This window comes from Manacus vitellinus, unplaced genomic scaffold (genome assembly GCF_001715985.3).
Source record: "Manacus vitellinus isolate BGI_N305 unplaced genomic scaffold, ASM171598v3 scaffold_41_pilon, whole genome shotgun sequence".
NCBI classification, from domain to species: domain Eukaryota; kingdom Metazoa; phylum Chordata; class Aves; order Passeriformes; family Pipridae; genus Manacus; species Manacus vitellinus.
The window spans coordinates 5,933,621-5,961,518 of NW_021940545.1; the positions used below are offsets into that span (position 1 = coordinate 5,933,621).

A 27,898-nucleotide genomic window follows, 5' to 3' on the forward strand; every position below is an offset into this window, starting at 1 on the left:
AGGGAATTCCTCACAGACACTTTAAGCTCTAGGAAATGACCCCTGGGTTTCCTGGTCCGAGCTGGCACACACATGGAGGACATTGGCCCTTTTTCACCAGCTTTTTATCCTCCACAGTGTTTTGGAAGAGTTTTTCATGTAGTGGTTGAGGTGAGTTGAGCTATGAGGTTCTGCATCTGCTTTCAGAAACTAAACCTTGGAACAAAGTGCACAGTACTGGAGATGATGATTTTACCCTGGGTTAACACTGAACACCAAGGAAAATTATGGCACAAAGTTAAGATAATATTCACATTCCTTATTCTGAAGGCTCACACCAGGTTTAATGCAGGGCAAATATCACCTATGGCAACTTCCAAATGCTTTAAAGCTTTTTTCTGTCTGTCTGCATATTATTTTCTATTTTGATTCAGCTCCCCACCTGTTAATTCACCACAACAAATGGCATCTTTCTGCTTGTAAATATGTTAGAAAATAGAACAGTAACTTGTTACTATTTTTCTACCCAAAAACCTACTGACTTTATGTCATTCTGTGAATGAAATAAGTGATATCAGCCTGAGTTGATTCCCACCACTGAGTGAACTTGCTTGGTTAAAACTGGGGGGAAAAAAGAACAGCCAATGTGTGCCTGAGATCTTGAGTCAGTGTTTCCAGTTTAGAGCTATGAACAGACCCTGAAGAGCCAGGTCCAAATGTTAAACAAGCTTGTGGGCTAAACATTAAAACCACTGGATATCAGCCCCTTCCAGGAACACCAGGGTTAGAATGGGAACCTTTTGGATTCAGGTGGGACTGCTGTTTCAGTTGCAGAAAACAGCTGAGATTATGTGTGGTAGCTGCTTGACATAATCTCTCCCTGCTACAGAGCTGGAACACACCCTGCCAGCCCAGGGAAATGCTTTGTCAGCAACACAGGAAAACCAGGGAATTAGAGAAACCCTTGGCAGTGAACTTTACCTATTCTGAAGCAGAAACTATGTGAATATTCCACAAACTGCATAGAGAGAAAGGGGACTATATTGCTCTCTGGGTTGTGTTTTAGCATCTTCAGAAAACAGCAGGTAGGGAGTCTGCCTCTGCATTATGGCTATTGCAATGTGCTGCTGCTCCAGAGCCTACAGGAATTTCTAGCCAGGCCTATTTCTGTGTCCTTTTATTCGTCTTGCTATGGTTTATTTACAGAGATATTGCAAAACATACTGTGAACTGAGTACAATTAGTAAGTGCAGTGTGGATTTGGCAATGCCAGACTCAGCGGGGTGGAATTATGCTGTTATAGGTTTTCAATTCCTATAATCCATGGAAAAATAGATATCAGAGAGTAAGGGATGCTGGGAACATCCAGACCTTTTCCAGAGTCCAGCTTGGACACAGGAGCTGGTCCAGGTAGGGGCTTTCTTGGGTTTTTATTCTGGCTTTTTCCAAAGCACACAGTTTTATCTCCTTCAGTGTTGATTTAAATTAGGCACAACGTTATTCTGCACTCTCTGCTGAGAGACTGAGGCAAATCAGACCCGAGGTGGTGCTGGGCTCTGTGGCACCCTGATTGAGGTGAGAAGAGCCAGACCTGACCTGGCTGACTTGTTCAAGCTCCCACCTGAGGGGGTCAGGGCTGCAGGTGCCTCCCGGGGCACCCTGTCCCGGGGTGTCTACATTCCCCACGGCACCACTGCCCCGGGCTGGGAATCCTGCTGAGAGACTGGATAGGAGGTGCTGGTGGGCAGAAATCACTGCTGATGAGAGATGAGGGTGTCCTGTTTGATGTACACCATGCAAGACAAGCTACCACTTCTCGAGTTTCTCTCTCCATCTCCTTTTTTTTTTTCTTGGCTTAGGCTCCCATAGTTCCTCCTGTTTATTCATATTTACACCTCTGTAGTGGCCAGACATGAGACTGACGCCTCCTTCTTCCTTCTGCCCACGGCTTGGAGGCCCACACTGCTGCAGGGTTGGGTCTGTGGGTGGCAGAACCTTCTTGACCCGCTTGGGGACCTCTCAAAGTGTTGGTGGGTTATTTTCTGAAGGCTCCAGCAGTTTGACACTGGGTAGGTCGGCTCGAGGCGAAGGCAAAGCTGCTGCGTGGAGCTCCTGCGAGCTCTGCCTGGGTCTGGCTCCTGTGGCGAAGCGGAAAAGATGGTCTTGTCTTTGGTGAGAGTGGAGAGACCCACCACTACCTCCCCGTGGCTCTGAGACTGTCTGTGTCCAATGCCCCCGAGGCTGGATGGCCACGGGCAGCAATCAGGCGAGCGTGGCCTCGGCTCCCGCTCGGAGCGCAGTGCGAGGGCAGCTCTGAAAAGTGCCCTGGTGGGACTGCTGTCCCAAAGGTCACCCCGAGGGACGAGGGAACCTCCCCCTGCACCCCCAGTGAGGCGTGGGCATGGCACTGCTGTCACCCCGGGGGCCTCACGCCGGGCACACGAGCCGTGGCCGCCCCTCGGTGTGCGTGAATTGGCGGGGGGGGGGGGTTTTTTCCTTTTTATTTTTTCCTTTTGGTTTTTTTTTTTTTGTTTTTTTCCCCCCCTTAAAAACACTGCTGCTGTTTTTGTTTTTTTTTTTTTTTTTTGACTTTTAGCAGTGGAGGATCTTCATGAAAGCCTTGCGGAACTCGACGTTGAAGGTGGTGTAGATAATGGGGTTGACAGCGCTGTTGACGTAGCCCAGCCATGTGAAGGCGCTGTACATGGCCGGGGGGATGCTGCAATCGCAGTGCATGTTCAGGATGTGGGTGATGAAGAAGGGGAGCCAGCAGATGATGAAAACACCTGGGGGGGAGGGAAAGGAGAGAGAGAGACAGGCTGTGAGTGCTGAAAGCTGGACGGGTTTCCGAGGCCGAGAACAGCGAGGTTCTTTTGGGTATAAAGGAGGAATGTTTCCCTGAGGAATAAGCTGCTGTTTGCGTGTTAGGTCTCGGTCTGTGTTCTACCTAGGTACTAAAGAACTTCTCTGCTTGTGTAATTAGAGCAGATGCATGAGAAACTCTGGCCTCTGGGGTGCCAGTTCCTTGCTGGGCTATGCCCCTGCACCCAGCTGTGCTTTGGGACACCTCACAGAGCTTTATGAACCCCTTGTACTGCACTGCCAGCTGCCCCTGGCTGGGCAGGAGGGACCCTTCCCATGGGCACCTGCTGCCCACAGAGCAAGTGAAATTATTTCTGTGGAGGGCTGGAATAGGCTCTGCTGGCCATCCAGTCTGGCCCTAGGCCTGGGCAGGTGCTGCATTTCTGCAGGAGCAGCAGGGCACTCACCAAGGACGATGGCCAGCATCTGGGTGGCCTTTTTCTCCTTCTGCTGGGACAGTTTCCTCCTGGTCACAGCCTTGAGGAAGTTCCTCGTCTTGCCGTTGGGCAGGGAGTGGATCTCGAAGACCTTGGCTGTGTGGTGGGTTTCTTTGGCATGGCCATTCTTCTCCACTCTCCCAGGGCTGTTCAGGGATGTCTGCAGGGTGGAGTTGTTGCCCCTGTTGGGGGCAACTGGCACGACCAGCTGGCGGTTACTGGGTGCTGTGGGTTTGAAGGTGGTTTTCTCAGGGGGGCTGGTGCTGGACACCATCTCCATTTCCATCTCCTCCATGTGGCTCTCTGCCTCCTGGACAAGAATCAAATGTCCACAACAGAAAGGCAGATAAATATACAGAGAGGAGCAGTGAACATTCCTTACAGAGTGAAGCTGGATGATGCTGGAGAACAATCAATCCCTCTTCTCCCTCCCTACGTGATGCCTGGAGAAAGGGCTGTGAAATGTTTACAGATATTTTGGGTAGATAGGAGTGACAGAACTTCACTGAAGGATTCTCCTTTATTGCACAGAGAGGCTCAGAAATGAGAGAGATGCTTTCTCCACTCCCCACAGATTTTTATTTAGGTTTTCAGAACGCAAGTAAATAAAAATTAAACCAACAAGCAAAACCCAACAAAGCCAATGCAGGCCAAGATTTAAGTAACAGAGAGGAGAAGGAAATCAAAGACATGAAATGTTCAAATGCTGTGGCTTTTAGAGCTGATCTTTAGGTGAGATTAGTCTGGCTTTTTGAACTCTATCCTCTTAAACCCCCTGCTTCACTCCAAGGAATGGGAAGAATATTTAAATTGTGAGATCGAATGGCAACCTTTTGTTGTTAGTTTATTTTTCTCCCACCCTGCATAAATTAACTGTGTGTCCTGAGGGGTGAGAGGGGGAAGGCTAAATGCTCTGAAAAGCTGCCACTTCTCTGTAACACTCACCACTTTGCGCTTATTAACTTGGAAGCTCCCATTGGACTTCACAATAACTGTGCAGAGCTTGACGTCTTCTGGATGAGTGCATTTGTCCTAAGGGGCAAGGACCAGCTCAGAGGTTACACAGGCACAGAGGGGTTGGGGAGGGGAGCTGGTAAGGGAGGCACGTGGAAATACAAACACAGGGCACGAGGCAGGAATTAATCAGCGTGAGGATGGTGGGAAACTGCTCTGGAGAAGCAGTGATGGGGGGGACTGTCCCTTGGGCTTTTCCCCAAAGGCAGGAAACCTCAGAGATCTGCTGGTGTTTGTCTGTCCCTGTCTCCTCTCCTCGGCATGGCAGTGGCCCTGAGGCAGCACAGTTTGGAGGTGGTGCCTCTGGGGCTGCACTTTGCCTCTGTCTGTTTTGCATGTGCTGCCAGAGCGGTGTTTCTAAGAGCTCTTTGACACCCAGCCCGCTCAGCTGGGCTCCACTCACACATCTGGTGCTGGCAAAGGCTGTTTCCCTGCAGAGGTGCCGGGACCAGTGATGGGGTTTGCACCCCAACCACACAAACCATTTCCACTGAACCCTGGGGAGACCTTCTGGCACCTAAAGGGGGGTCACGAGGAAGCTGGAGAGGGGCTTTTCACAAAGAGTGATAGGACAAGGGGGAATGGCTTTAAACTGAAGGAGGGCAGGTTCAGATGAGATATTATGATGAAATCCTTCCCTGTGAGGGTGGGGAGGCCCTGGCACAGGTTGCCCAGAGAAGCTGTGGCTGCCCCATCCCTGGAAGTGTCCAAGGCCAAGTTGGATGGGGCTTGGAGCAACCTGGGCTAGTGGGAGGTGTCCCTGCCCATGGCAGGGGGTGGAACAAGAGGATCTTTAAGGTCCCTTCCCACCAAACCACCCCTTCATTCTGTGATTCTTCCCCCCAACAGCAGCTCTGGCTCAGACAGTGTAGCCTGTATTCCTGGGGTACCCCAACCCCAGCTCAGCAGAGCCACAGGAGATGCCCTCTGGTTAATGCAGCAGCTCCTGGAGCAGATCTGCTGCTGGAACATCTCCCTGGGATCCAGGGAGCCCTTGAAGCACCTGGGAACCCAGAGTGTGCAGCTGGCACGGCAGCCTGGCACGGCAGCCTGGCACAGGACACAGGACACAGCACCCACCTTTGCGACCCAGCGTTTCACCCGGTCCAGCCAGGGACATGTGGGGACGGGAGGAGGTGCTCTGGGGAGTGGAGCAGGGAGGGGAAGGGGTGTGTGGAGTGCTGGGGGCAGGGCCCAGGGCCAGTTACCTTCAGGGGGGCCTGTGTGTCCGAGTCCAGGACGTGGCTGCTGCGCTTGGTGGTGACGCGCTTCCTGCGGCGCCGCAGCACGAGGTAGATCTGGACATAGACCAGCAGGGTGACGATGAAGGGCACGTAGAAGGACACGATGGAGGAGTACACCACGAAGGCAGGGTTGGCAATGATGCACTCGTTGGCATCTGGAACACAAAGGGGTTCAGGATAGTTCTCTCTGCTGCTCGGAGCTGCTTCCCGCCTTCCCTGCCACTGCATCTGTCCTGTATCCAACCCAGGCTTCCCAGGAGACTGATGGCTGAACTGCCAGTCCTTTCTTCTCCTGTCTCTGTGAAGGTTTTGTCCCATGGCTTTCCTTTTTTGCATGTTTTAACAGGAGGGGTGTTGAATTTGTAGTGGACAGATGTTGTGTAAATGCTGTCTGGTGTTGTGTAAACTTCCAGGTAACCTCAGTTCTGGTGAGCCTAAAACACTGGGCTGAAACAGCACGAGATGAATCAGACCCAGGAGCAGCTGACAAGGGGGAGGACACTGGCAGAAAACACCTTAAACAGGGGCAGATACACCCCGATACACCCAAACCCTGACCCCCTATCCCCTCCTGGCTGGTAGCAAAGACTCCCTGGGGACCCAGCAAAGCCAGGAAGGTGCCAGCAGCCATCTGCAGGTGGCAAAACACTCACCTGTGTTGTTGAGGCCAAAGAGGAGCGGGCAGGAGATGGCAAAGGAGAGCACCCAGACCACGGCGATCATGAGGGTGACCCTGCGCTTGGAGCTGTAGCGGGTGTTGTAGAGCATGGGCATGGCCACTGCTGTGTACCTGGGGGGCACAGAGCCAGCCTGTCAGCCTGCCAGCGCTGCCACACTGGCAATCCCACCCAGCCCCTGGGGCTGAGGGCCTGGTCCAGCAGGGAAGGGTAAGAACAGTCCCATTCCCAGGCCATGGGTGCCCGCAGTCCCTGCTTTGGGGGGCAGCAGGCTGGGCTCAGCTCAGCACAGCATTTTCCTGCCACTCTGAGCTGCTGCCTTCCCCCTGATGGCTGTTCCATCCTTCCAGACTAGAACCAGAAGGACCAAACCAATGTGAACATACACAGAGAATTTAATTTCCGTTCTCAAGGTCGGTGTCTCTGTGTCTTCTGACAGAATCCCCGCTCAAAGCCCACAGAGATCCCCTAAATTGCTCAAGACATCAACAGCACTCACTCTCCCCTTTTTCAGGCCTCTGAGTCACAGGTAAAATTAGACCATGTAAAGGTGGCTGTGACTTGCTCCCCTGGGTTTTGACACTTGCTGGCACGGAGCCCTCACCTGTCTATGCTGATGGCACAGAGGTTGAGGATGCTGGCAGTGCACATCATGACATCCAGGGTCACAAAGATATCACAGTGGATCCGACTGAACCTCCACTCACCAACCACCTGCAGAGAGAGAGGGAGGGGGTACAGAGTTCCCTGGGGCTGGGCTGTTGGCAGGGTCTGAAGGGAGAGCTCTGCACACAGACAGAGGTGCTCGGGGGTGGTTGGAGCTCTGCTGGTTCCAAGGCTGGTTCCTCTGCTCCATCCAAACCATTCCTCAGGACATTCCCCCAGTGGCTGGCGGGATTTCATCCTCCCCAGTCCCACCCTGTTGCTCTGTGTTGGTTTGGGCAGCCCAAAGGGCAAACACAGACCTGGGCTCATGTTGCAGGGACATCAGGGAGTACAGGTCTCCTGGAAGTCAGAGGGAACAGGGCAGGGCTTAAACAGGTCTCTGGAGCATCTCAAAGCAGATTGAGGAAGCAAATATGTTAACATTGGTTCCAAGCACCTCTAACTGTACTTACAGCTCTTCATTAGAGTTTTTTTTTGCAATTATACCCAGCAAAGGTCAGCAGTAGACAAGCAGGAGCTTTCCTTCATTCCTCAGTTTAAGGTCAGGGCAGACATTCCTCGCCTTTATATATATATATATATTTTTTTTTTTTTTTGGTGAACAAAATGAATTTAATTCAGAGTGAAAACTCTTTAACACTCTACATGATGTGCTAAAGACAAAGAACTGATGATAATGCTTCCAGTCACCAGTAGCCTTTTTCTCTTCACTTCTCTTGCTATTGAAACTGAACTTTGCCAATTAAGTTTAATAGCAATTATTCGGACTGCTGTGTTTGACATGTGATGAAAAAAGTATATTTCCCTCTAATAAAAATAGAGTCCTACTGCATTTGAAAATAGAATGAATAAGATATCTATTCTTCAGTTATTTCTGCTCTGATATACATAACCATAGGCAGCATAAAGAAGGGAGAATGACTGCATTGAAGCCTGAGTGACAGATGAATACTCAGTGATTAAAAAAGCACTTAAGAGACAGTTACATCAGTAACTTTGATGAGAATTTGCCCAAAGGCAAAGGTTTCCAGCCAGATATAAACCTCTGCAAAATCAGATTCTCTTGGTGCTCTCATTTATGGAGGAGAGACCTCAAGTTTGGAGGTAGAAGATCTGTTTGCATCAAGGCTGTTTTTTGGGGGGAGTTTTTTAAGTATTTCATTTTTACATTAGTTCTTGCTCGAGTTTGCGACACAAAGCTTAGAAAAAATTGTGATTCCTGACCAACCTCATGTGCAGGTGAGCTCAGAAGGGGGAAAGCACTTTGCATCATTTATGGCTTTTTAAACAAAAAGTGTGTGAGAGATTCTTCTAGCTGGGCCTGAGAGGGCAGGAGCTCCTACAGGATAAACCTCTGCTTAGAATGGGCTGTGGCAACAGAGGAACAGAATGGAAGGGCAGAACCAGTCCCAGAGGCACTGACTGCACTCCCAACCAGCCTGTGGTCATGGTAATAAGCTTTAGCAGATGCATGATGCTTTACATTTTTTAAGTGCCATGAAAACAATAATTAACTCGAGTGATAATTAGTATTGTGCTTTCTCGACAGCCTATGTCATGTCAGTGGGTTTGTTTTGCTTTGCATTAGTACTTAATGGGCTCATTGACAGTGGCTTCTTCCCCTGCTCTGCTCTCTGTGTCAGCCTTTTCCCTCAGAAATGAGTGCCTGAAAATTAACTGTAAACTCAGCCTAGTTTTGTACCAACCCCCTGTGCCAAGTGCAGCAGGGTGAAAAGCAGCTCCCTTGGGATTTTCTCTCCCGTATCGTGACATGAGAGCTCTGGATTTACCCTCCACTTCTCCAGCTCCCTTCTCAGCACTGCAGCCCTTCAGAAACAGGGCTTTGATTGCTAATTTTTATTTTTTTTTTTTTTCCTTGCTGGACTCGCTGATCCTTGTGTGTCCCTTCCAACTCAGCACATCTGATGTGGTTTCAGGGGACACCCCTGGTGCAGTTGCAGATTTGTTCTTGTGTGGATTTGAGAACAACTTTGGGGGCCTTTCACTCTTGACCCCTCTGTTTAAAGGCCACATTTATCCCAGAATCAACCAGGTTGGGAAAGACCTCAGAGATCATCAAGTCCAACCTCTGACCCAACCCCACCTTGCCTACTAGACCATGGCACTGATGCCACATCCAGGTTCTTCCTAAACACCTCCAGGGACGGTGACTCTGCCCATTCCAATGTCCGATCCCTCTCCCTGTAAGGAATTTCCTCCTAATGTCCAACCTAAACCTTCCCTGTACGGTGCAGTTGGATTGCAGTCCATCCCTCTGAGCAGCAGTGGAGTTTGTTAAGCCTGCCACCTGCTCTCACACCCATCTCCTGGAAAAACCCAGAGACGGGAAACCCTCGGCAAACCCGGGAGGTTGCACAGCAGCTGATTTCCAGACCCTTCCCTCCCTCCCTGCACCCCCAGGCCTCCTACCTCCAGATAGACCACCCAGGGCATGACCAGGGTGGCCAGCAGCAGGTCTGCCACGGCCAGGCTGACGATCAGGTAGTTGGTGGTGGTCTGCAGGGATCGCTCCCGGGACACGGCCATGCACACCAGCACGTTGCCGAAGACGATGACGAAGATGAGCAGGGTGAGCAGCATGGCATAGTAGTTGTACTGGGGCTTCTGCTCAGCCTGGGAGGTGTTCAGGGCCCTGCTCCAGTTCCTGTCACCGATGTCACCCTCGTACCAGGAGAGGTTTAGGGGATCCATGGAGGTCAGAGTGCCAGGCTCCGGCTCCGCCCTGGCACGGAGAGGTTGGAGACACAGTCGAGAGGTCAGCACGAGAAACAGAAATGGAACCACATCAAACATGCTGAGTTGGAAGGGACCCACAAAGATCAGTGAGTCCAGCAACAAGTAAAAAAAAAATAGCAATCAACCCCCTGTTTTTGAAGGGCTGCAGTGATGAGAAGGCAGTTGTAGAATTAGGCTTGTGAGTGAGGGGAGACCCCACTGCAGTCTGCAACTCCCTTGGGAGGGGCAGAGGAGGGGCAGGGACTGAGCTCTGCTCTGGGGGGACCAGGGACAGCACCCAGGGAATGGGAGCTGTTCAGGCAGCTCAGTTGAATCTCAGCAAAAAGTTCTTCCCCAGAGCTAGGTTGGGCACTGCCCAGGCTCCCCAGGGCAGTGGGCACAGCCCCAAGGCTGCCAGAGCTCCAGGAGGGTTTGGCTGATCCTCTGGGGCACAGGGGGTGACTCTTGGGGAGGGGCCTGTGCAGGGCTGATGGTTGGTCTGGATGATCCTTGTGGGTCCCTCCCAGCTCGGAATATTCTGTGATTTTTGAGGTGTCACTCTGTGTTACAGCCCATCCAGGCACAGTGCCTGGGATTCTTGCCTTGGCTCCCCTGCCATTCCCTGCTCCTTGCTGGGTGTGCACAGCTCAGGGCAGATGTGCCGTGGCCCTCTGTGTTTGTTTTCCGTGTGCTTCATGGGGCTCTGGGCTGTGTTGCTTTTTGACTTCCCTTTGCTTTTCCTTTTTTTTTTTTTTCCTCCAGCAGTGAAATAAATAAATTTTAACCCCCAAGACCCGAATAGTGACAATAATGGAGGTTGACAGCAGCAGTTTTGCAGCCAGGGCTGGCTGGGCTGGGCTGGGCTGGGCTGCCTCTGCCACATCAGCACCAACAAAGAGTAAAGGCAGGAGCTGTTCAAAAGAAACCACAGCTATTGGCTGCTTTGGTTTTGGGGTTTCTGGCTTGAGAGGTCAAGAAGGGACCTTCTTTCCTTCAAGAAGGGAAGGTCCCTGTGAGAAGAAGGGAATTTCTCCCAGGAGCAAGTGACAGGATGAGACAACACGGACTCAGTTTGCTGCAGGGGGGTTAGATTGGATATCAGGAAAAGTCTTTTCCCAGGAAGGGTGTGAAGCATTGGCACAGGCTGTCCAGGGCAGGGGTGGGGTCCCCATCCCTGGAAGTGGTCAGGAAACACGAGGATGAGGCACTTGAGGATGTGGTTTAGGGGTGACCACGGTGGGAGTGCTGGGCTGACAACGGGACTCGATGATCTTGGGGGTCTTTTCCAACCTAATTCCCTCATTCCCTGCTTGGCACTCCCTGAGATAAAGCATTCCATGTTTCCCAAGCTGTATCTCCATAGAGACCACTCTGACTGGGAAATCTGGCCCTGTTCTCAGCCACCCCAAAACCAGGCCACTTAATTTCCTTAATAAAAGACAAAGTGAACTGGATTTATTAAAACCACGTAAGTGATCAAAATAGCAAAACATTTGCAAATATCAAATTCACCTGGGAACAATGGTTTCTTTATGTTTCACTGAGCTTTTGTGTGCTTTTCTCATTCAGAGAACAATTTGTATAATAATCCTTGGAAATTTGTTGCATATGGGTCCTTAATAGCTGATAATTCAAAAAGTGTCTGTCTGACAGTGCTATCAGCGGCACTTGATAGCTCTACAAATGTCTTCTTAGGAGCTGTCAAAGTGTCAGAAATTAATTAAATGTTAGCTTCTGTGACTCAGAGTGAAGGGGAAAAATCAATGCTAAATACAGCAACAGTTTTTTCTCTTCTCCTGTTGCCCTTTGATAACGCAAAACTATCTCGAGGAGGCAGAAACATGCAGAAAATGCAGGATGGGGGGGGAAAAAAAAGGCAGGGAGATGGAAAAAGTATCTTGAAAGTGTGAAAGGAGTGGGATGGTTTGATACGTGCAGGGTCAGCCCCTTGGGCCTCTCCTGGCTCCTCCTGAGCTCTGACTGCAGAGCTCAAACCAAATTATTCTCCAGGGAGGAAAGGCCGGAGTCAAGGGGGAGGGAAGAGCAGTACCAGCCCTTTCTCAGGCTGGTGCAACTCAGTGGTGGAGTTGGAGGAACCATTTACAGCTCATCTCTTGTGTCCATCCATTGGGGATTTGCTTTATTTGCATTAGGGAGAGTGTAGAAAGCCCTGGGTAAAGTGATGAAAAATTCCCTTTGTTTCCTTCTGCAGCTTCTGCAAGAATTTTTCTTTCCTTCTTTCTATAGGGCTGCTTTTACAGCAGTGCTTTCTGTCTTTATATGTGGCTGGTCATCATGAGGAAAGTTAAAAGATCACCGTCGTACAAATGAGGAGTTTTGTTGTTTCTATTTTTAGGGGAAAAAAGTTTTCATTTGGGGAAATGAAACGGGCAAAAATTTTCAAATATTTTGCATGAAATACAGAAATTAAAACACCAAGACCTAGAAACTAAAAATGTGTGATCCTGCAATTAAAGGCTGTGTGCAGCACACATCCTCATGGTACAAACTACAATTAGGTGGGAAACTCTGTTAATTCCTAACTTTTGAGAGTTTGAGTTTTCAGCCCTAAAAATAATCTTATTTTCTCCAGAACTGGCATCATTTGGAAGCATTTTGGTGGCCATTAGGGCACCTGGTGAGCCTCTCAGTCCTGCTTTAAGGAGCACTTTTCATTTTAGTGCTGACAGTTCCTCAGCAGAGAAGAAAGAGGCACTTAAAGAGCCGACTAGAAAAGCAAGTGCTTTCCCCTGCGTTTGCCCAGGTGTCTGCATTGCCGGGGGAAGGGCTCACAAATACAGGGACAAGGTACAAAAGCCCCTGGCTCTGCACTGTCCCCGAGTGTTCCCTTCAGCCCAGACCCGGGGTGGGGACCTGGGCAGGGTCCCAAATGCAGCCCGTTCCCTGTGAATTAACTGCAGCAAAGCCACTCTAATTCCCACCCCGAGTCCACGCAGAGTTTTAGTGTGGCTGAGCTAATCCAGCTATGGATTTGCTGAGGGGCCAAGGGCAGGACAGAGCAGCAAGGTCACAGCCTCGTGTGAGCCGCCAGGAAGGCAGCAGATCCCCGTCCTGCATCCCCGGAGCATCCCTGCTGCTCCCCCTCCCCTGCACCAGGGCTGTGCCCGGGGCTGATCCCCCTCACACCAGCCTCCCTCGGGGGCCCTGTTCAAGCCCAGCCTGACTGGGAAGCAGCTTTCCAGCAGCTGGAGGGAATCTGCTGCCTGGCTGCTGGGAGAAGGGAGCCAGGAGAGGGGCTGGCAGTGCAGAGCCAGAGGTTTTCCCTTCTCTGCTGTCAACTCCCTGCTCTTTTTCAGGGAGCAAACTGGAAAATGTTTGTTTGCAATGCTGGTATTTCTCCCTGGCTCCTCCTGATTGATCATCTGATTACATTTGTGGCAAACAAGCCCGAGATCCCCCTGGCAAACGTGGGATGTTCACAACTGGCAGCATCAAACCCGTTTGTCTCTCTGGCGAGGTCTGAAACGTGAAATGTGTATTCCAGAAGCAGAGTTTGCTCTCTCATCCAGAGACAGGGAAGTGGAGGGTGAAAAGCTGCAGCAGAAGCTCTTACCCACAGCTCAGTTGTGTGTGAGCAGCAGCCTGGCTCTGCCTCTGCTCTTGGTTCTGTGCCTGGTCAGAGATGCCCTGATTCAGTTGGTTTTTTTCTCTCAGAAATAGCAAAGGTGTCACACCCCTTTTGGTTTTTATTCTGCTTGCAAACACCCTCAGGCATGAAATACTCCCAGGCCTGATCCTGAGCGAGTGTCACACCCTGTGACTCGTGTCACTGCAGCATCTGGTTTCTGTTTGGGAAGGATTTGTGGCCTTTCAGAGCTAATCTGGCCCTGGCTGCCAAAACACGCAGTTGGCCTTTGCTTCTGCATGAAACACCACGGAATTCCCTCGGGTTTTGCCCCAGACATAACAAATTTAACATGAAATCTGGAGTTCAGGGTGAATTTTCACGGGCCAAGCTTTCCTATGGGCTCCAGACACAGTCACACTGCTTGGCTAGGGGCTGAACTTGATGTGCACCAACAGGGAAAGAGCAGCAAAAACCACCAGTGCCAACATCCTGATGGCAGAGCTTCCACAGCAGCCTCACAACAGACTCTTCCTCCCTTTCCCAAGGGAGTTTGCCTGCAGTTCTTGCCAGATTGATATTTCCTGCTGAGTGCTGCTAGCCAGAGGTACCCACCAGTTCCTGAGCCCTGCCCAGGACTGTGTGAGAAGGAGGCTCAGAGACAGATTTTCTCCAAAGGCTTCTCTGTTTCACAGAAATCAGTGTCTAAGTGAGATGTGCACAGCACAGTGCTGTCATTTTCCTCTGAAATTTTGGAATCAATGGGCCATAGGAAAGCTGTCAAACTGACATCCCTTCTGTCCTGAAGATGCTTCTTGATGCTGTTTACTGGGCTCCTCTGAGAATGCAACAGAGACGTTCCAATAGAGGGAAATAACATCTCCTTTTGGAGCAGGGAGGAGGTGGAAGAGAAGGAAAAGGGGAAAGTGTGTTTGAGGAGCTGTTTTGTTTTCCTGTTCAGGAGTTTTGTGCAAAGAAAAGCACCTTCTGGTGTAGTTTTACTACTTTTTTTTTTTTTTTTTTTGCATGTAAACCTGGAATTGTTAATCCAGGCTGTGAATTCCTGGTTGTGGTTCCCTGGAGAGCAAGGAAGGTGTGTAACAGCCAGTAGTGAGTGAGAACCTTTTCCCATCTGGTTCTGCACAGGGCACAGTGTCTGCAGACGTGGGGAAGGAGGAGGAGGAAAGGTCAGGGATCAGGGAAATGTGTACATTCTGTCTTGACCTGGTGAAAAATCCCACCCACCTGCCCTGGCCTCTGACTCTCCAGGAGCAGCTGATCCAGAACCCACCCAGCAAAGTCCTGGTGGCTTTAAATAAACCCGACTCCCCCAGGCACTGAGCTGTACATGCAAATGGAGCAGGGCTGTGACAGCCCTGACTGACGAGGGCCTGGCACTAATTACACCCGAGGCAGCTCCCAGCTCTCACTGTGGCTGTCAGGAGGCAGAACTTGGCTTTCCAGGCTCCTGGGGTTCTGTCAGGGGATTACAGCAGCTGGAGGTTTGGCCACCTCTGCACCCAGAGGGACAGAACTAGAGACAAAAGTCCTGACCACAGTGAGGTTTTGGGGGGGGCTGAATTCTCATTTCAACACTGCAACTTTCTTGTCCAACAGCTCTGCCCACCAGCTCCTTCCAAGAGCCTCTTGAAAAGCTTCCTCCTCTCCTGCCTTCCTCCTGGCTCCCATTCTCCAGATCCTTTGCTGTCCAAGTGCAAGTCATATTAACCACAGTTTATTGCTCCCTTCTGATTCAGAAACATTCCTGCACTTCCCTTGCTCTTGCACAATATCTCATTGGATCTTGTAACTGGGGAGTGTTCTCATGTCCCCCCAGAGCGTGTTACAAAGCCAGCATTTCCTCCTGTTCATGCTCAGCAGAGCTGTTAGCAGGGGCTCTGTGGGTAACACACCCCTGCCACCCCTCTGAGTCACCCACTTGAGCTGCTCTTGCAGATGCCACAATATTTTCTGCTCACAGCACTTTCCTGCTCCGTAATGGCCTCGTTCAGAGCTCCCTGCACTGACTCTGGGATGTGATTCACCCCCTTCCCCAGAGCAGCACAGGGACAGGGGGTGCAGGGACACTCCTGAGCTCCCGTCCCTGGGGTCAGAGGGGTTTCCTGGCTCTGGGAAGGGGTGACAGGATGATTTTGTTGCCCTGTGACCCCAGCGCTGCAAGGTTGAGCCCCAAGTTTAACACAGATGCTCTCAGGCTTTTGACTCCAAGATTTCTCAGTTCCCCACCTGCTGTTGGTGCTTTATCATCCCTCTCTCCCTGTGATACCGAGGATTTCTGCCTGAGCTCGAATTCGCGCCGCAGGGAGGAAGGGGAGGAAGTTCTCCCTGTTCCCAGAGCAGTTGTCCATCGTCCCTGGGGAGGACCAGAACGTTCCCAGCACTGCTGTGGAACAGCACGAGTGGCACAGAGGGAGCAGAGTGTGCTGCTGCCCTCCCCACTGAAATCCAGGCTGGACCGTTCGGAGAAGGATGTTCCAAGGCTGGATTTCTCTGGGAATTAACTCCCTCCTGCTTTCACGTCCTCTGAAAATCTCACCCTCCAGTCAAGGCTTGCCAGCTTTCTTTGCAAGCCCTCATGGAAGGGAAGAACTCAGTGGTATCTTCCCTAGAGAGGGAGAAATATGGCTTTAATTTGCTTTACCTTGACTTTCTGCTAATAAAAAGCAGATTTGGTTTTTAAAGAAGCCTTTCCTTTGCTCACCACCAGATTTATCAGAAATTACTTGGAATTCTCCAGTTTTAGCATTTCCTCATTCCAAAATGTTCAACAGTCAAAACCAGTAACTTTGGCATGGCAGGGTTGTAGTGGGCTGGTTTATTGTTGTTTGGTTGGTTGGTTTGTTTGTTTGATAAATGAGCTTTTTTAGGCTCTATCAGGATTTCAAATCTGCTAAAACATCTCAAGGCAGAATGAGAAAAAAACCTGAAAAGTACAGAATAGTTTGTTGTGGCTGCCCCATCCCTGGAAGTGCCTGAGGCCAGGTTGGAGCTGCCTGGTGTATGGAAGGGGGTGGAACTGGATGAATTTTTGGGTCTTTAGCCACGGGTCCCTCTTACTCCTGAAGGGTTTGTGTGTACAGGGCAGGCTTGAATCCTCACAATGTCTGGCAGAGGAGGAGTTCTGCTGCTGGAGCTGCTCCAGGCACAGCCCACGGGAAAGGATGGGCAGAAAAGGGGTTTTTAAATCACTTCTGGCTGTGTGTGCCTTCCACTTTGGACACCCAGCCAGAAATATTGGACACATCTTGATATTCAGTGGTTAAGGGGGAAGAATTGATTTCTTCCCTGTGTTCTCACATATGGATGGTCACTGTCAGAGCCAGCTCTTCTGCCCAGAAGATATTGGTTCTTATTAAATATTGCATTACTACAGACCCAACATCCTGTTCTGTACAGATGCCATTTTTTTTCTTAATTTTTTTATCTGTATCCTAATGCCAAATCTCCATGACTAAGCCCTGAGCCTCTGATTAATCTAATAAATTCCCAGCTTTGTGAATACTGGTGATCTATATTCCCTTAGAATTTGTTCTGTGCTTGAGATCATCCACCAGTGCCTGCAAATAATCTTTAATCAGTCGCAGAGATAATTTATGATTTTTGAGCAATTGAAAACGATGAATCTCTTCACTTCCCCTCCCCCTTAGTTATGTACAGAACTGGCTGAAATTTGAGCAAAATATTTACTTTCAAGTACTGGTTAAAGTGTGACAAATGTTTAAGGATTTATTTTTTTATTTTTTTTTTTAGTATTTGGTTTTATCTGTTTAATGTTCACTGTACGTTTTGGTTCTTGGCATTTGAGGTGTGCAACAATTTAATTGCAGAAATGGATTGTGTTAATTCCTGGGTTGAATGAACCTTTTTGCCCCCCTCCATTGAGGCTTCCCGTGTTTATGCAGCACCCAGTACAAGGATACTTTAGCTCTGAGTCCTTCAGCCACACTTTATTAAAAGTAAATAATAATAATTCAGATTGAAGCGATCAAATATTTGCCCTCCCCTTCTGCCATCCAACACTCAGTGAACATCTGCTCTTTTCACTGCCACTCCTACCCCTGAGCTTGTTTGCAAGAATGTTTGCCAAAAGAGCTGAGTTCCAGAGCAGGGTTCTCTTTCCCCTTTCCCTTCCCCCTCTCTCCCCTCCAATTTGGGGGAGTTTGCCCCAAACCACCCAGGACTGATGTTTGCCATGAAGTGCCCTTGAACCAGCACAGCACCCACGTGACTCCCCCTCGCTCCCACTGCCACTGCCCTGCATCTAAAACTTCAGGAAAGCATGAAATGAATGAAATGAATGAAATGAATGAAATGAATTAAATGAATTAAATGAATGACTGCCCTGTCCCCCGAGGCGAGGGGCTGAGATCCAGGCTGCAGCCCCAGAGGAGGCTCCGTGCTCCTCAAATTTCAGATCCTGACCATCTTTAATCATTTAATCCCTGACCTAAATCAGCTCAACCACTCAGCTCAAATCCTGGCTTCCCACAGCCACCTCTGCCACCCCTGCCAGCGGGATGGGAGCTGTGCAAGGCACCTCCAGCTCTGGCCCTGTCCTGTCACATCTCCTCCCCCAGACTGGGTGCTCAGCCAGGCAGGAATTGTGCTGGATCAGCAGCTCCTGGAAATCAGCATCTGCTGTCGTGGGCACAGTGCTGGAAAGGACTTGGAGAGTCCCTGCTCTGCCCCGTGGCCATTCCAGGACAAGGGCTTGCCTGAGCTCCTTGCTCTGACCTTCTTGGAGGCTCCCAGACACACAGAAGGCTCCACTGCCTTTTCCATCTGCAATATGTGGTTCCTTCCTGGTCTGTCTTTCCATTCCCATGCTGCTCCATCATCACGTCCCCTCTCTGTCCCATTTACCACACCCATGGAGGCACAAATTCCCTCTGCAGGAAACCTTATTTGCTGTGGCTTGTTTTGATCCAAAGGCTCGTGTTCTTGGAAGAGCTGTTGCTCCTAGGCATGATGTTCTCCCCAGTGGGAGTTCTGCCATGATTTCCATGGATTTGGCCCTCGGCTGGCATAGCACAGGCAGCATATATGTTCCAGCAGACATGAGAGAGAGCAAGAGCCAGGTGCAATATTTCAGATAAACTTGCCTGGGAATGCCAGAGAACCAATTTTTAATATTATTTTTAGGGAGATTTTAACTTCACAGAGAGTGAGCTTGCAGGGAGCTATTGGAACCCCCGACAGGACCCATTTCCTGCTGTCATTCACATTCCAGAGGCTGGAATGCATGTCCCCCCCACCCCGTGGTGCTGGTGCTGTGACTCCTGGCTCACCCCCCTTTTTCCCTGGAGAAGGCAGTCACCCCCCTTGGAACATCCAGCAGGGAAGCAGACTCGGAAGGAGCCAGGCATGTCTTCCCCCCAGCCTTTTGTCTGAGCTGATGAGAGATGCAAAGTGACACGGGGTGTCATCTGGGATCACAGAACCCCAGCCCTGCCTGACTCACCAGCACAGCCCTCCCTGGGATCACAGGAGTCAAGTGTTCCCCCTGCTCCTGCCCCAGAGATCCTGTGCTCCCAGCACTCCCACAGCTCCCCAGCCGTGCCCTGATGTGCCCCTGATGGAGGCAGAGGGGAGGAAGAGGAGCTGCCCTTCCTCCTGCCAGCGTTTGAGGGCAGGATTTGCAAATGTCCAAAGAACTGAGCGTTCTCACTTGCTTTTATAAGTTGAAGCTCATCAACTTTCTATACTGGCCACCTAGTTCTGGTTGTTCCTTCTGGAACCCTTCACCAGCTGAGTGGTTTCAGGGGTTTTATCCTGCTTTCATGTGGTCACGCTGTGGTTTTGTCTGTGCATTTAGGGTTATATTTTTCTCTGCCTGGCCTTTGGAGCTGTTTGGCTGGTGCCAACCAAACTCTCTAAGAGCAGAGGGGTCTTAAACTACGTTTTAAGTCCTCCCATGTTCAGTGAAACCTGAGGGTTTCACTTCCATCCCATGTGGTACCGCTCGTTCTCCAGGAGATTTCAGGGCTGTTTTGCCCATCCCTGAGCTCAGACATTAGGAAAGTGCCTTAAGGTTTTATCTGTCCTGCTTGTTTTCACCAGGCAGGAGGCACTAAGCTGAACTTCTCCCACAGGCCTTCATTACAATTCACTCATTAGCATTCTGTGGTCTAACTCCAGCACACGTGTGGATCGCAGCCCAGGAGCAGAGCGGGCTCCCGGGTCTCCAGCCTGCTGCCAGATCGATGTCTTTGGGCTGATTCTGCCCAAAGAAACCTTAGAAAAGGGGACATCTCTGGTCCCCTTACACTCCACATGATTTGTTGGTAGCATCACTGACAAACCCCCAGCCAGGGAAAAGGTTTTTCAAAGGGATTCAATGCCCAGATGTTCCAGGTTTGGAAGGATGGGAGGGATTTCTGTCCTGCCCTGGGATCAGGGCACACACTCAGCTCCCTCCTGAGCTTTGCTTGACTTTTACACTGTCAGCACGAGCCCCAGCCTGCTGGGCAGTGTTTGCACACAAAGTTTGTACACAAAGCTCCTTTGTGTACAAAATAAAGTCGTTTGCAGTCCCAGCCGGCCCGGGGAAGGCTCCGCTCCCTGAAAGCCGAGCGGTCCCAGCCCAGAGTCAGCACCGGGGCTCCACAAAGCCATGAATATTCCCCTGTCGGCAGGCACCGGATCCTCTGTCGGGCGAAGCAAGGAGCACTAATGTTTTTAATTAGGGTGCTGTGGAAGCTGAGGCAGGACTGACCCCAGCGCTGTCTTCAGGGGCTGTTTAATTCATCAGCAACATCAATCAGGGGGTGCAGGAGACCAAAAGCAAAGTGTGCAGGATCTGGACACCTTTAGCCTGACTTGCTAAAGGTGAAACAAGCACAGAAGTCCGAGAAAAGCCTCCTGCAGGCACAGATAATAACAATAAATGTTCTCCTTTACGTGCTCACCCCGCAGGCACAGGTCCCTCCTCGAGCCTGTGCCTCTCTGCAGGAAAAAGAAACCAAATCACTGTCTGTAAGAGATGTGATTTGTTCTGTAATCAGGGCCTGCTGTTGCTGCCTGGAACTTTGATTTTTCACTCCCAGTAGAAATCAGACACACTCTTAGTGGTCACTGTGTTGTCACATCTACGCATTAAGGCCTTGGAATGATGTCTTTGTGGGAACAGTGAATGCTGATGGACAAGTGCAAGTTATTGAACTATCTCCTGCACAGATTTAGTAATTGCTTTGCTTTATTGTTTCTTTGCCTGTTATTTTTCTTTAATCTTTTTTTTCATGTTTATTGTCTCTACCATGTCTCTTACTCTGAGGTTTTGTGGGTGTGACTGTGAGGCCTCCTTAACCAGAAATTCAGTGATAAACTGAACTGCAGAATGCAGCCCCAGAGAATCTTAACTTTAATATTATCCTTTCCTGTCATTTGCTCTTGGGGTTGTAATTTCCTAATTGATTCTTCCCTCACACTGAGAGGGGAAAAAAAAAACTCTAGATAAATAAAAATAACACTTGGAAAGGATGACAAAGGCAACTGCAACATCAGATGTAGACAAACATCCTCCTACATAATGAATAATTGCACATGGATTTCTCCTTTCATTAGTAAAACACCTTCCAAAGGAAATGCACGTTTGTACTCTAGAAGGAATGTTTGGACTTGGCCAGTGGTGTGGAAGGAGGGGATGGTAAAATGCCTGTGACAGAAACGATCTCCTGTCTGGGAACATTAACCTCTGTCAGCAGCTCTGGGCCCAGAGTGTTTGCAGCTGAACAAAATGTGTTAGCAAAGAGATCATTGAATTTGGGTCGAGGAGGGGGGGAAGGAAAGAAAACGTGCGAGAAGAGCAGCTGCTTTCTGGAAAATACTGATCTGGTTTGACTGGCAGTGGGGATAGTTCTGGAGTTTTCAGCCAGCCCTGGTTCCTCCAGCCCTGCAGGACCAACACTGGGATGGGGGGACCAGAGCATGGCATTGGGGTTCCCAGAGTGCCACCGTGTCCTGCAGAGCCCTCACTGGTTCCTCCCCATGCCCTTAACCCAGACCCTGGGCACAGGGGCACAGCCTCCTCCAGGACAGAGGGACAGGCAGGGACAGGACAGGTTATCCTGGCAGAGGCCTGGAGTGCCCAGCCCTGCATCACAACCAGCTTGGGACACCTGCCTTACAAATGAAAATGACCCAATAATAAGGATATTTAGGGCTCTCCTCACATGGAGATTCTTACATTGACTTTTTGAGTCCCTGGTTGGCAGGATAATGAAACCCCCCTAATTCTTACAGCCCCTTTGCCACTCACAAAGTGCAAATAAGGAGCTTGCACATGTCCAGACCATCCATTCATGGTGGGCTGGAGTATTCCTGTAGTAGTTACTATAACTACTATTTTCCTAGTCACATTTGTAGAGTGTCCATAACCTCCTGGGGGCGAGGAGTGACTCATGCACTGGGACATGGGTGATTCCTTCTGTTCAATGATATATTTATGTGAGGGGGAGAGGATGGGTGTTGTCTCTATTTTTAATGCTTGTCAAAGGAATAAATTGTAGCTTTTCAAACGTGAGTGACTAAAATTCACCTCCTAAATCTGAGTGTAAGTGTCTCAAGGCCACCAGGCTGCCTGGGGGTGTCCTGTCCCCTCTGAACTGGGTTCCCAAGCACACAGATAAGGCTGTAACTCAAAGGGGTTCTTCCCTGGCGTGGTCACCAGAGAAAACAGATTAAAAGGTTGGAAATCCAACTCCAGGCCTCAGTAATCCCATAGGTAATCACATTTTTTCTTGACTGCCATACAAATATGCAAAAGTCTGAAATGTGCAGGCACAGAGGTGCTGGGGGTCAGGGAGGGCCTGCTGCAAACAGAATCCTAATTTGCTGAAGCTCCAGATTGCCTGAGACATCAAAATAGGATTCAGCTTAGACGAGTAATTTGCAAGGTGCTATATTTTAGGTAATAGCTCCGAGTTGTCTGATCCAGTGTCTCAGCTGCAGCATTGAGGGGAGATGATTGAAAAACCTGAGCTGCTGGTGAAGAGTTCATTTGTCTCTAAAGCTGCAGATTGCACAGAGCATCCTCAATAGTGTTGATTTTGCTGATCCATCCCCAGCGTTAGCAGTTGGCAACCTGAAGCAGGGAGCAAAATCAAATATATGTATTTATCAACTAGTAAGTGCTTGCAGATCCTGGGACGTCTCAGGCAGGAACAGCTGAGGGTACAGAGCCTGAAATTTGGGATAAATGATGGAACACGTGGAGAAAGGAGCCACCAACCCAAATGAATGGCAGAGATTTCCCTGAGTTCAGCAGGACTGCCTGGCACTGGGATCAGCTCTCCCAGGCAGCAGCACAGGGCTCTGAGTGTTTATTTAGCTCCACTAGAAATGTGAAGTGTGGCCATCACTGAGCTCAGCCAGGCCAACCTGCAGGGCTCAGTGCTGTGTGCCATTAGTGCCAGATTTATTGCTCCTCACAGTCTCCCTTTCTCCAGCTCCACAGAACACATAAGGCTGCATTTACATTTTCTGAATGGACTAATCATGGCTCTCTGCTTTGATAAAGAAAGTGCAGCCTCCCACATAACCACATGGAAACCAACAGGGAAGAGTAAACCAGAAATAAACCCATTCTGGGGGGTTGAGAGAAAAATACCCACCAGGATAATTGGGAGGGATGTACAGAGAAGCAGCAACTGAACACATAGTCACATCTTAAAAAGAAAATAAATTATAATGCTAAAAATATCCAGGTGAAGGACAGCAAGAGAAAACATGATTGAAGTGGAACAATTGGTAGAGGAGTTAATAGTTATTAGCAATCATTTCAGATTGAATATAGGCTGGTTTTGTAACAGCACAAGGGATGATGCATCTGACAGGACTTAAACAATTGCCTCCCCCTTTCCCAAAGAGCCTTTTAGCAGTGCCCTGGCACAAACAGAGCAGTCTCTGCTCCCCAGGAGTTGGCCAAAGCAAAGAGAGTTACTGGAAGTTTTTGGTTGTTAACTACAGTGAAGTTTGATCCCAGACAAGTCTTTCCTCCCTGTATTCCAGACCTTAGCACATTTTAACACTGATCCCACTGTATGTTCCCCTGTAGCCTTTAAGGACTAACCCTGAGGGGTCAGGCAAAGTCCCACCAGTCTGGTGCCTTTTAGCCACCAGTGTCCAAGAGCCACTGCCTGGGCAAGAGTGTAAAAATGGAGCAATATGGATGATATTCTTGAAAATAACCTCCCATCATCCAACTGTTCACTGTGCCAGGGTGGTTTCTATGCATTTATTAACCATCACTGGAATTCCTTCCCTGGGAATTGAAATTCCCCACTGTCTCCTTGACCCTGGGTCACTTGGGAAACATTTTGCATCCAGCCATCCTGTGGCCAGAAGCTTTACAGCTGAGTGTGGACATACTCCCTGTCCTGCATCTGCTGGCACTGGGATCTCAGCTCTGGGCATGTGGGAAAGCCAACACTCAGCTCCAGATTCCCTCAGTGTTCCCAGGGAATTTGTGCCCAGAGGGAGAAACTGCAAACGAGTTATGATGAAAGGATTTAAGGGGCCTGAGCCAAATCCATCCTGCTCACATCTGAAGAGCTACAAAACCTTGTGCATTTGGAGATAAGTACTTTTCAAAGGGTTTTCTTGTTGTTGTTTCAGGGATTTTGTGTGTAATGTTTGTTCTAGAATATTGCTGGTGAGTAAAAGGGTATGTCCAGCACAGGGGTGCTAAAGACAAGTGAGCAAATGCTCTGCAGAGACAGAACTCAGGGCTTAGGAGCTCATTCCATGGCTCCTTTCACACGGTGGAAAGAAGTGCCCAAAGTTTTTCCAAGTAATGTGGAATCCTGCTTTCTTCTGGAGGAAGCTTGGTTTTTGTTTCCATCCAAATGCTGAGAGAACAATCCCATGTATTTCTCATTCCAAGGGTGACAGAGCCTGGGGTGAGTGAGTCCATACCTGGCCAGGGAGGGTTTTACAGTCCCAGGGTGATGTGGTTGTGACACAGGGCAGAGCTTTATCTGTGCCAGGGGATTAAAACTTCCAATCTCTGCTCTCCGTGAGCAGGGACAGGACCCAGGGAATGGCTGGAGCTGTGTCAGGGAGGGTCAGGTTGGATCTCAGGGAAAGGTTCTTCCCCCAGAGGCTGGTTGGGCACTGCCCAGGCTCCCCAGGGCAGTGGGCACAGCCCCAAGGCTGCCAGAGCTCCAGGAGGGTTTGGACAACGCTCTGAGGGCCAGGGTGGGATTGTTGGGGTGTCTGTGCAGGGCCAGGGTTGGACTGGATGATCCCTGTGGGTCCCTTCCAGCTCAGGATACTCTGTGATTCTATAAGCTTGGTTTTGAATTCCAAAGTTTTAGTGAGACAGAGGATGAGAGGGTGGAGATTTGCTGATTTAACACAAAGGATGGATTTTAGGAGAAGAACACCCAGGGAATCGTGCTTTTTGTGCTAAACCTGAGTCATTGAGGGGGAATAGCTTAGTCACAGGTCCTCACTGGTCTGTGCAGACCCTTCAGCCGGGGGCTGTTGTGTTCCAGCTGCATTTCCCAGCAGGTTTGTAACCTGTGTTCCCCCTGCCCAGTGCCTGGAGCCTTTGCTGACAGTGGCACAGCCCGAGGGAGGTGGGGGGAACACACTGAACCAGCAATGAAGTGCCATTAGAGCAAAAGCTGAGTATTTCTGCCAGGCAGGTGTCTCACACTCCAGCCAAGCTGGAGGAGGTTAGAGTGCAATCTGTGAGCCCCTGCACACAGGCAGGGCTGCAGAGCCAGGGATGCCCAGCTGTGCCTCCCCTCGGGGAGCAGGGCACGAGAAATCACCTTGGCACGGCAGGCTGGGGGGGATGGAACCCCTCAGTGCAGCAGTGCCAGGGTGGGCACGAGGGAGGGACACTGTGTGACCACTCATCTCACCCAAATCCAGAGGGTGAGAGTGGCACAGAAGCAAAATGCCCCAGGGAGAGGCTGTCTGGGTGTGGGTACAACCCATGGCACCTGCAGCACACCCCACACTGAGCGTTCACAGGCTCCTGAGGGCTCACCAGCTTCTCTCTGAAGTCTGAAACATGCACTTTTACAGAGTGCCAGCCTGAACCTCCTCCTCATTCACCTGCCACCTCGGTGCCTGTGTGCCTGGGAAAGCCACACACACAGATAAAACCAGGGCAGATTGACACACTGGATTTACACTCATGTACCTGCAGGAAACAAATGCTTCTGGGGGGTGTTTCCTGCAAGGTGGCACACTGTGCAAGGCAACTCACTTAACCCATGGCACACACCTGCTCTGGAGCTGTTTCCAGAAACATTAAAGGGGAGGGCAGGCCCCAAACTCACACCTTCGTGAGTTCAAACAGCCCCAGGAGATTTGAAGCCTGCACTTCTTTCCCCAGCATATTTCCCTGTCATGACATACACCCTCCATGCAAGGAAAAGATGACCCCATGGTGCACAAATCAGTGGAAAGTGCTCTTACAAAAACTCTGTTCAGAAGTAAAGAAGAAAGGCTTGAATGTCACAGAATTTCCACAGCGTGGAAAAGAAGTTCAGTGGGGGAAAAAATAACAAGTACAGCGCTCTGTACACTTATTTGATGGAGCCAGAAGTATTGTCAAGAGGTTGGTTTTTTTCTAGATTGCTACAAGCAATTAATGGACTTTTACTTTGACAGAGATAAAACCCCACAGGCACAGGATTGTGAATCCCTGACACCACTGTGTGTTCCGAGAACAGCAATCCCATGGAACAGGGGACACGCAGGAAATCCAACTCACCCTACTCAGAGGTGAATTGTAATCCCTTTGACCAGTTATATTGTAATCTTGTGGCTGGTTAGTTATGAAACAACCGAGTTATCTTTCATTTTTCCCGTGAGCTCTACTGGAAGAGCAGGGATTCGTGTTCCTGGGAGCTCTGGGGCTCCACGTTTTGCATGTGGGAAAGTGAGAGAGAGACTTGGGAATGAAGTGAGGATGTGTTATCTGTGCAGAGACAACCCACAGACAACAACCTGGACCAAAAACCCTCCAGCACTGATTAGGGCCCAGTGCCACCCTAGTGCCTGATTCCCTGCCCTAAAACCCTGCTTTTCACTGCTTTCAAAAAGCTGGGTGAAACTTAGAACTGGAGGGCAATGGAAAAAAAATACTGATATACAAACAGGAAGGGTTCAGGTGTCCCTCGTGCCACAAAGGTGACTGTAAACCCTGCACAAAATCTGCTTGCAACATTCAGAGAATATTTCTGAAAGGGTTCCTTCCAGGGCTTCTTTGGGAAAAGGTGACAGATCTCCCCCCCTTCAGCAGGAAAGGTTGTTCAGGGGTGGAACTGAGAAGGAAATCTGAAGGGATAGGAGTTTTCCTTTACCGTGTGTGAAAAATTGAATGTCTTACGAGAAAAAGGAGTGTTTTCCCTCAAACAGTTTGACTGAAGAGTCTTCTTCCCCGGGGAAAGAGAATGTACCTACATTATATCCTCTCTACACATCCTCCTCCTACAGCCCTGCCTGTCACTCTCCTTCCATTGTGTCTGTGTGAGAGCAGTGTTAAGCATCAAACTTCTAAAAATGAACCCAGCTTCTTAGCAACTCTAAATGCCTCTTTAGCATACAATAACAACTGTTTATGGGCTTGCAGTGAGTGGTTTAGATGAAGAAATGAGGCAGCCTGACTTTTTTCAATTTGAAAACTCGCTTTCACCTATTCTGTTGGAGAAGAGAACAGCTTAATGGGTCTTTTGGTACAATGACAAATATTTTCCTTTTTCTCCTGTCTTTATTTACATCTCTAGGCAGTGGTGATCACAGCAGCCCTGTGAATACACTCTCTGTATTCCCTTATTCACAACATTTGTATTTCTTGAGGAAAAGCATCGTCAGGTATCTCTTACCTTCAAGCCATACGAATCCCTCGAGCAGAGGTGTGAGCACTTCGTGCCAAATATATCCAAAACGCCACAACTCTCCACCGTGGCTTTCCCCAAGCTCTCCAGGGCCTCCGAGCAGACTTTTTGGCGTTCGGCGTTCACGCACGAGCAGAGGAGCAAAAAAAAGAGAAAGAATCACCTGCCTGATCCCCGCCAGCCGGGACCGGTGCAGGTGGAACTTGTGTAACCCCAGGCTGAGCTGGCGACTGCTGGAACTTCAGGAGCTCGGGAAGCGGCTCAGCTTCCCGGGAAGAGGCGATCTCGGCAGGGACCCGCTGTCCATCTCGCTCAGCGCATCGCCGGCTGGAACAGCAGCAGCTCCGTCTCCATCTCCCGGAGCCCAGACCTGGCTGAGCCGGCGCTCAGAGCCGCCCCTTCTCCTCCCGCGGCGCGATCCCAACAACCTGTTCCCCCTCCGGCTCCCTCGGCTGCCCGCGGGGTGCGAAATTCCCGCAGCGCTTCCCTCTCTGCCTCGCCTGATGCTGGGAGGGAGGGGAGGGGAAGGGAAGGGAGGGGAGGGGGCCAAGTTTCCTTCCCCCGGATCCCTCCGGCTCCCGCGGGCGGGACGGGCGGCTCCAGCGCCGGGAACGCGGGACCGGCTCAGCACCGGGACAGCGCCGGGTGCCGGGGGGGCTCCGAGGGCCGCGGGGACAGGAGGAGAGCGGGCTTCCACCGCCGGGGACTCGCGGGGCAACGAGCCCTTCCCCGCCCGGCTGCCCTGCCCTGCCCTGCGCACGCACTGCCAGGTGAGCGCCGGGGATGCTCCTCCCGGGATGCTCTGCCAGGGATGCTCCTC

At 50.3% G+C, this 27,898-nt stretch overlaps 1 protein-coding gene across 1 annotated transcript; it reads right to left on the minus strand.

Moving 5' to 3' along the window:
* Positions 1–2,571: 2,571 nt before the first annotated feature.
* Positions 2,572–27,173, minus strand: DRD2 (dopamine receptor D2). The gene is made up of 8 exons (XM_008928902.2): positions 27,067–27,173; positions 9,310–9,622; positions 6,818–6,927; positions 6,190–6,326; positions 5,501–5,691; positions 4,224–4,310; positions 3,249–3,588; positions 2,572–2,765 (listed from the first exon to the last, which is right to left on the minus strand). Exons 2-8 carry the CDS (start codon positions 9,589–9,591, stop codon positions 2,572–2,574), a joined length of 1,341 nt encoding a protein of 446 aa, XP_008927150.1. The 5' UTR covers positions 9,592–9,622; positions 27,067–27,173.
* Between the last annotated feature and the right edge of the window lie 725 nt (positions 27,174–27,898).

Bases quoted from the DNA above. Each gene is read 5' to 3' on its own strand.
- DRD2 (XM_008928902.2), bottom strand. From the start codon at position 9,591: ATGGATCCCCTAAACCTCTCCTGGTACGAGGGTGACATCGGTGACAGG. The intron at 3,589-4,223 runs GTGAGTGTTACA...ATTCTTGTCCAG, and splicing joins AAGTTAATAAGCGCAAAGTG to GAGGCAGAGAGCCACATGGA. The intron at 2,766-3,248 runs GTGAGTGCCCTG...CCTCCCCCCCAG, and splicing joins GATGCTGGCCATCGTCCTTG to GTGTTTTCATCATCTGCTGG.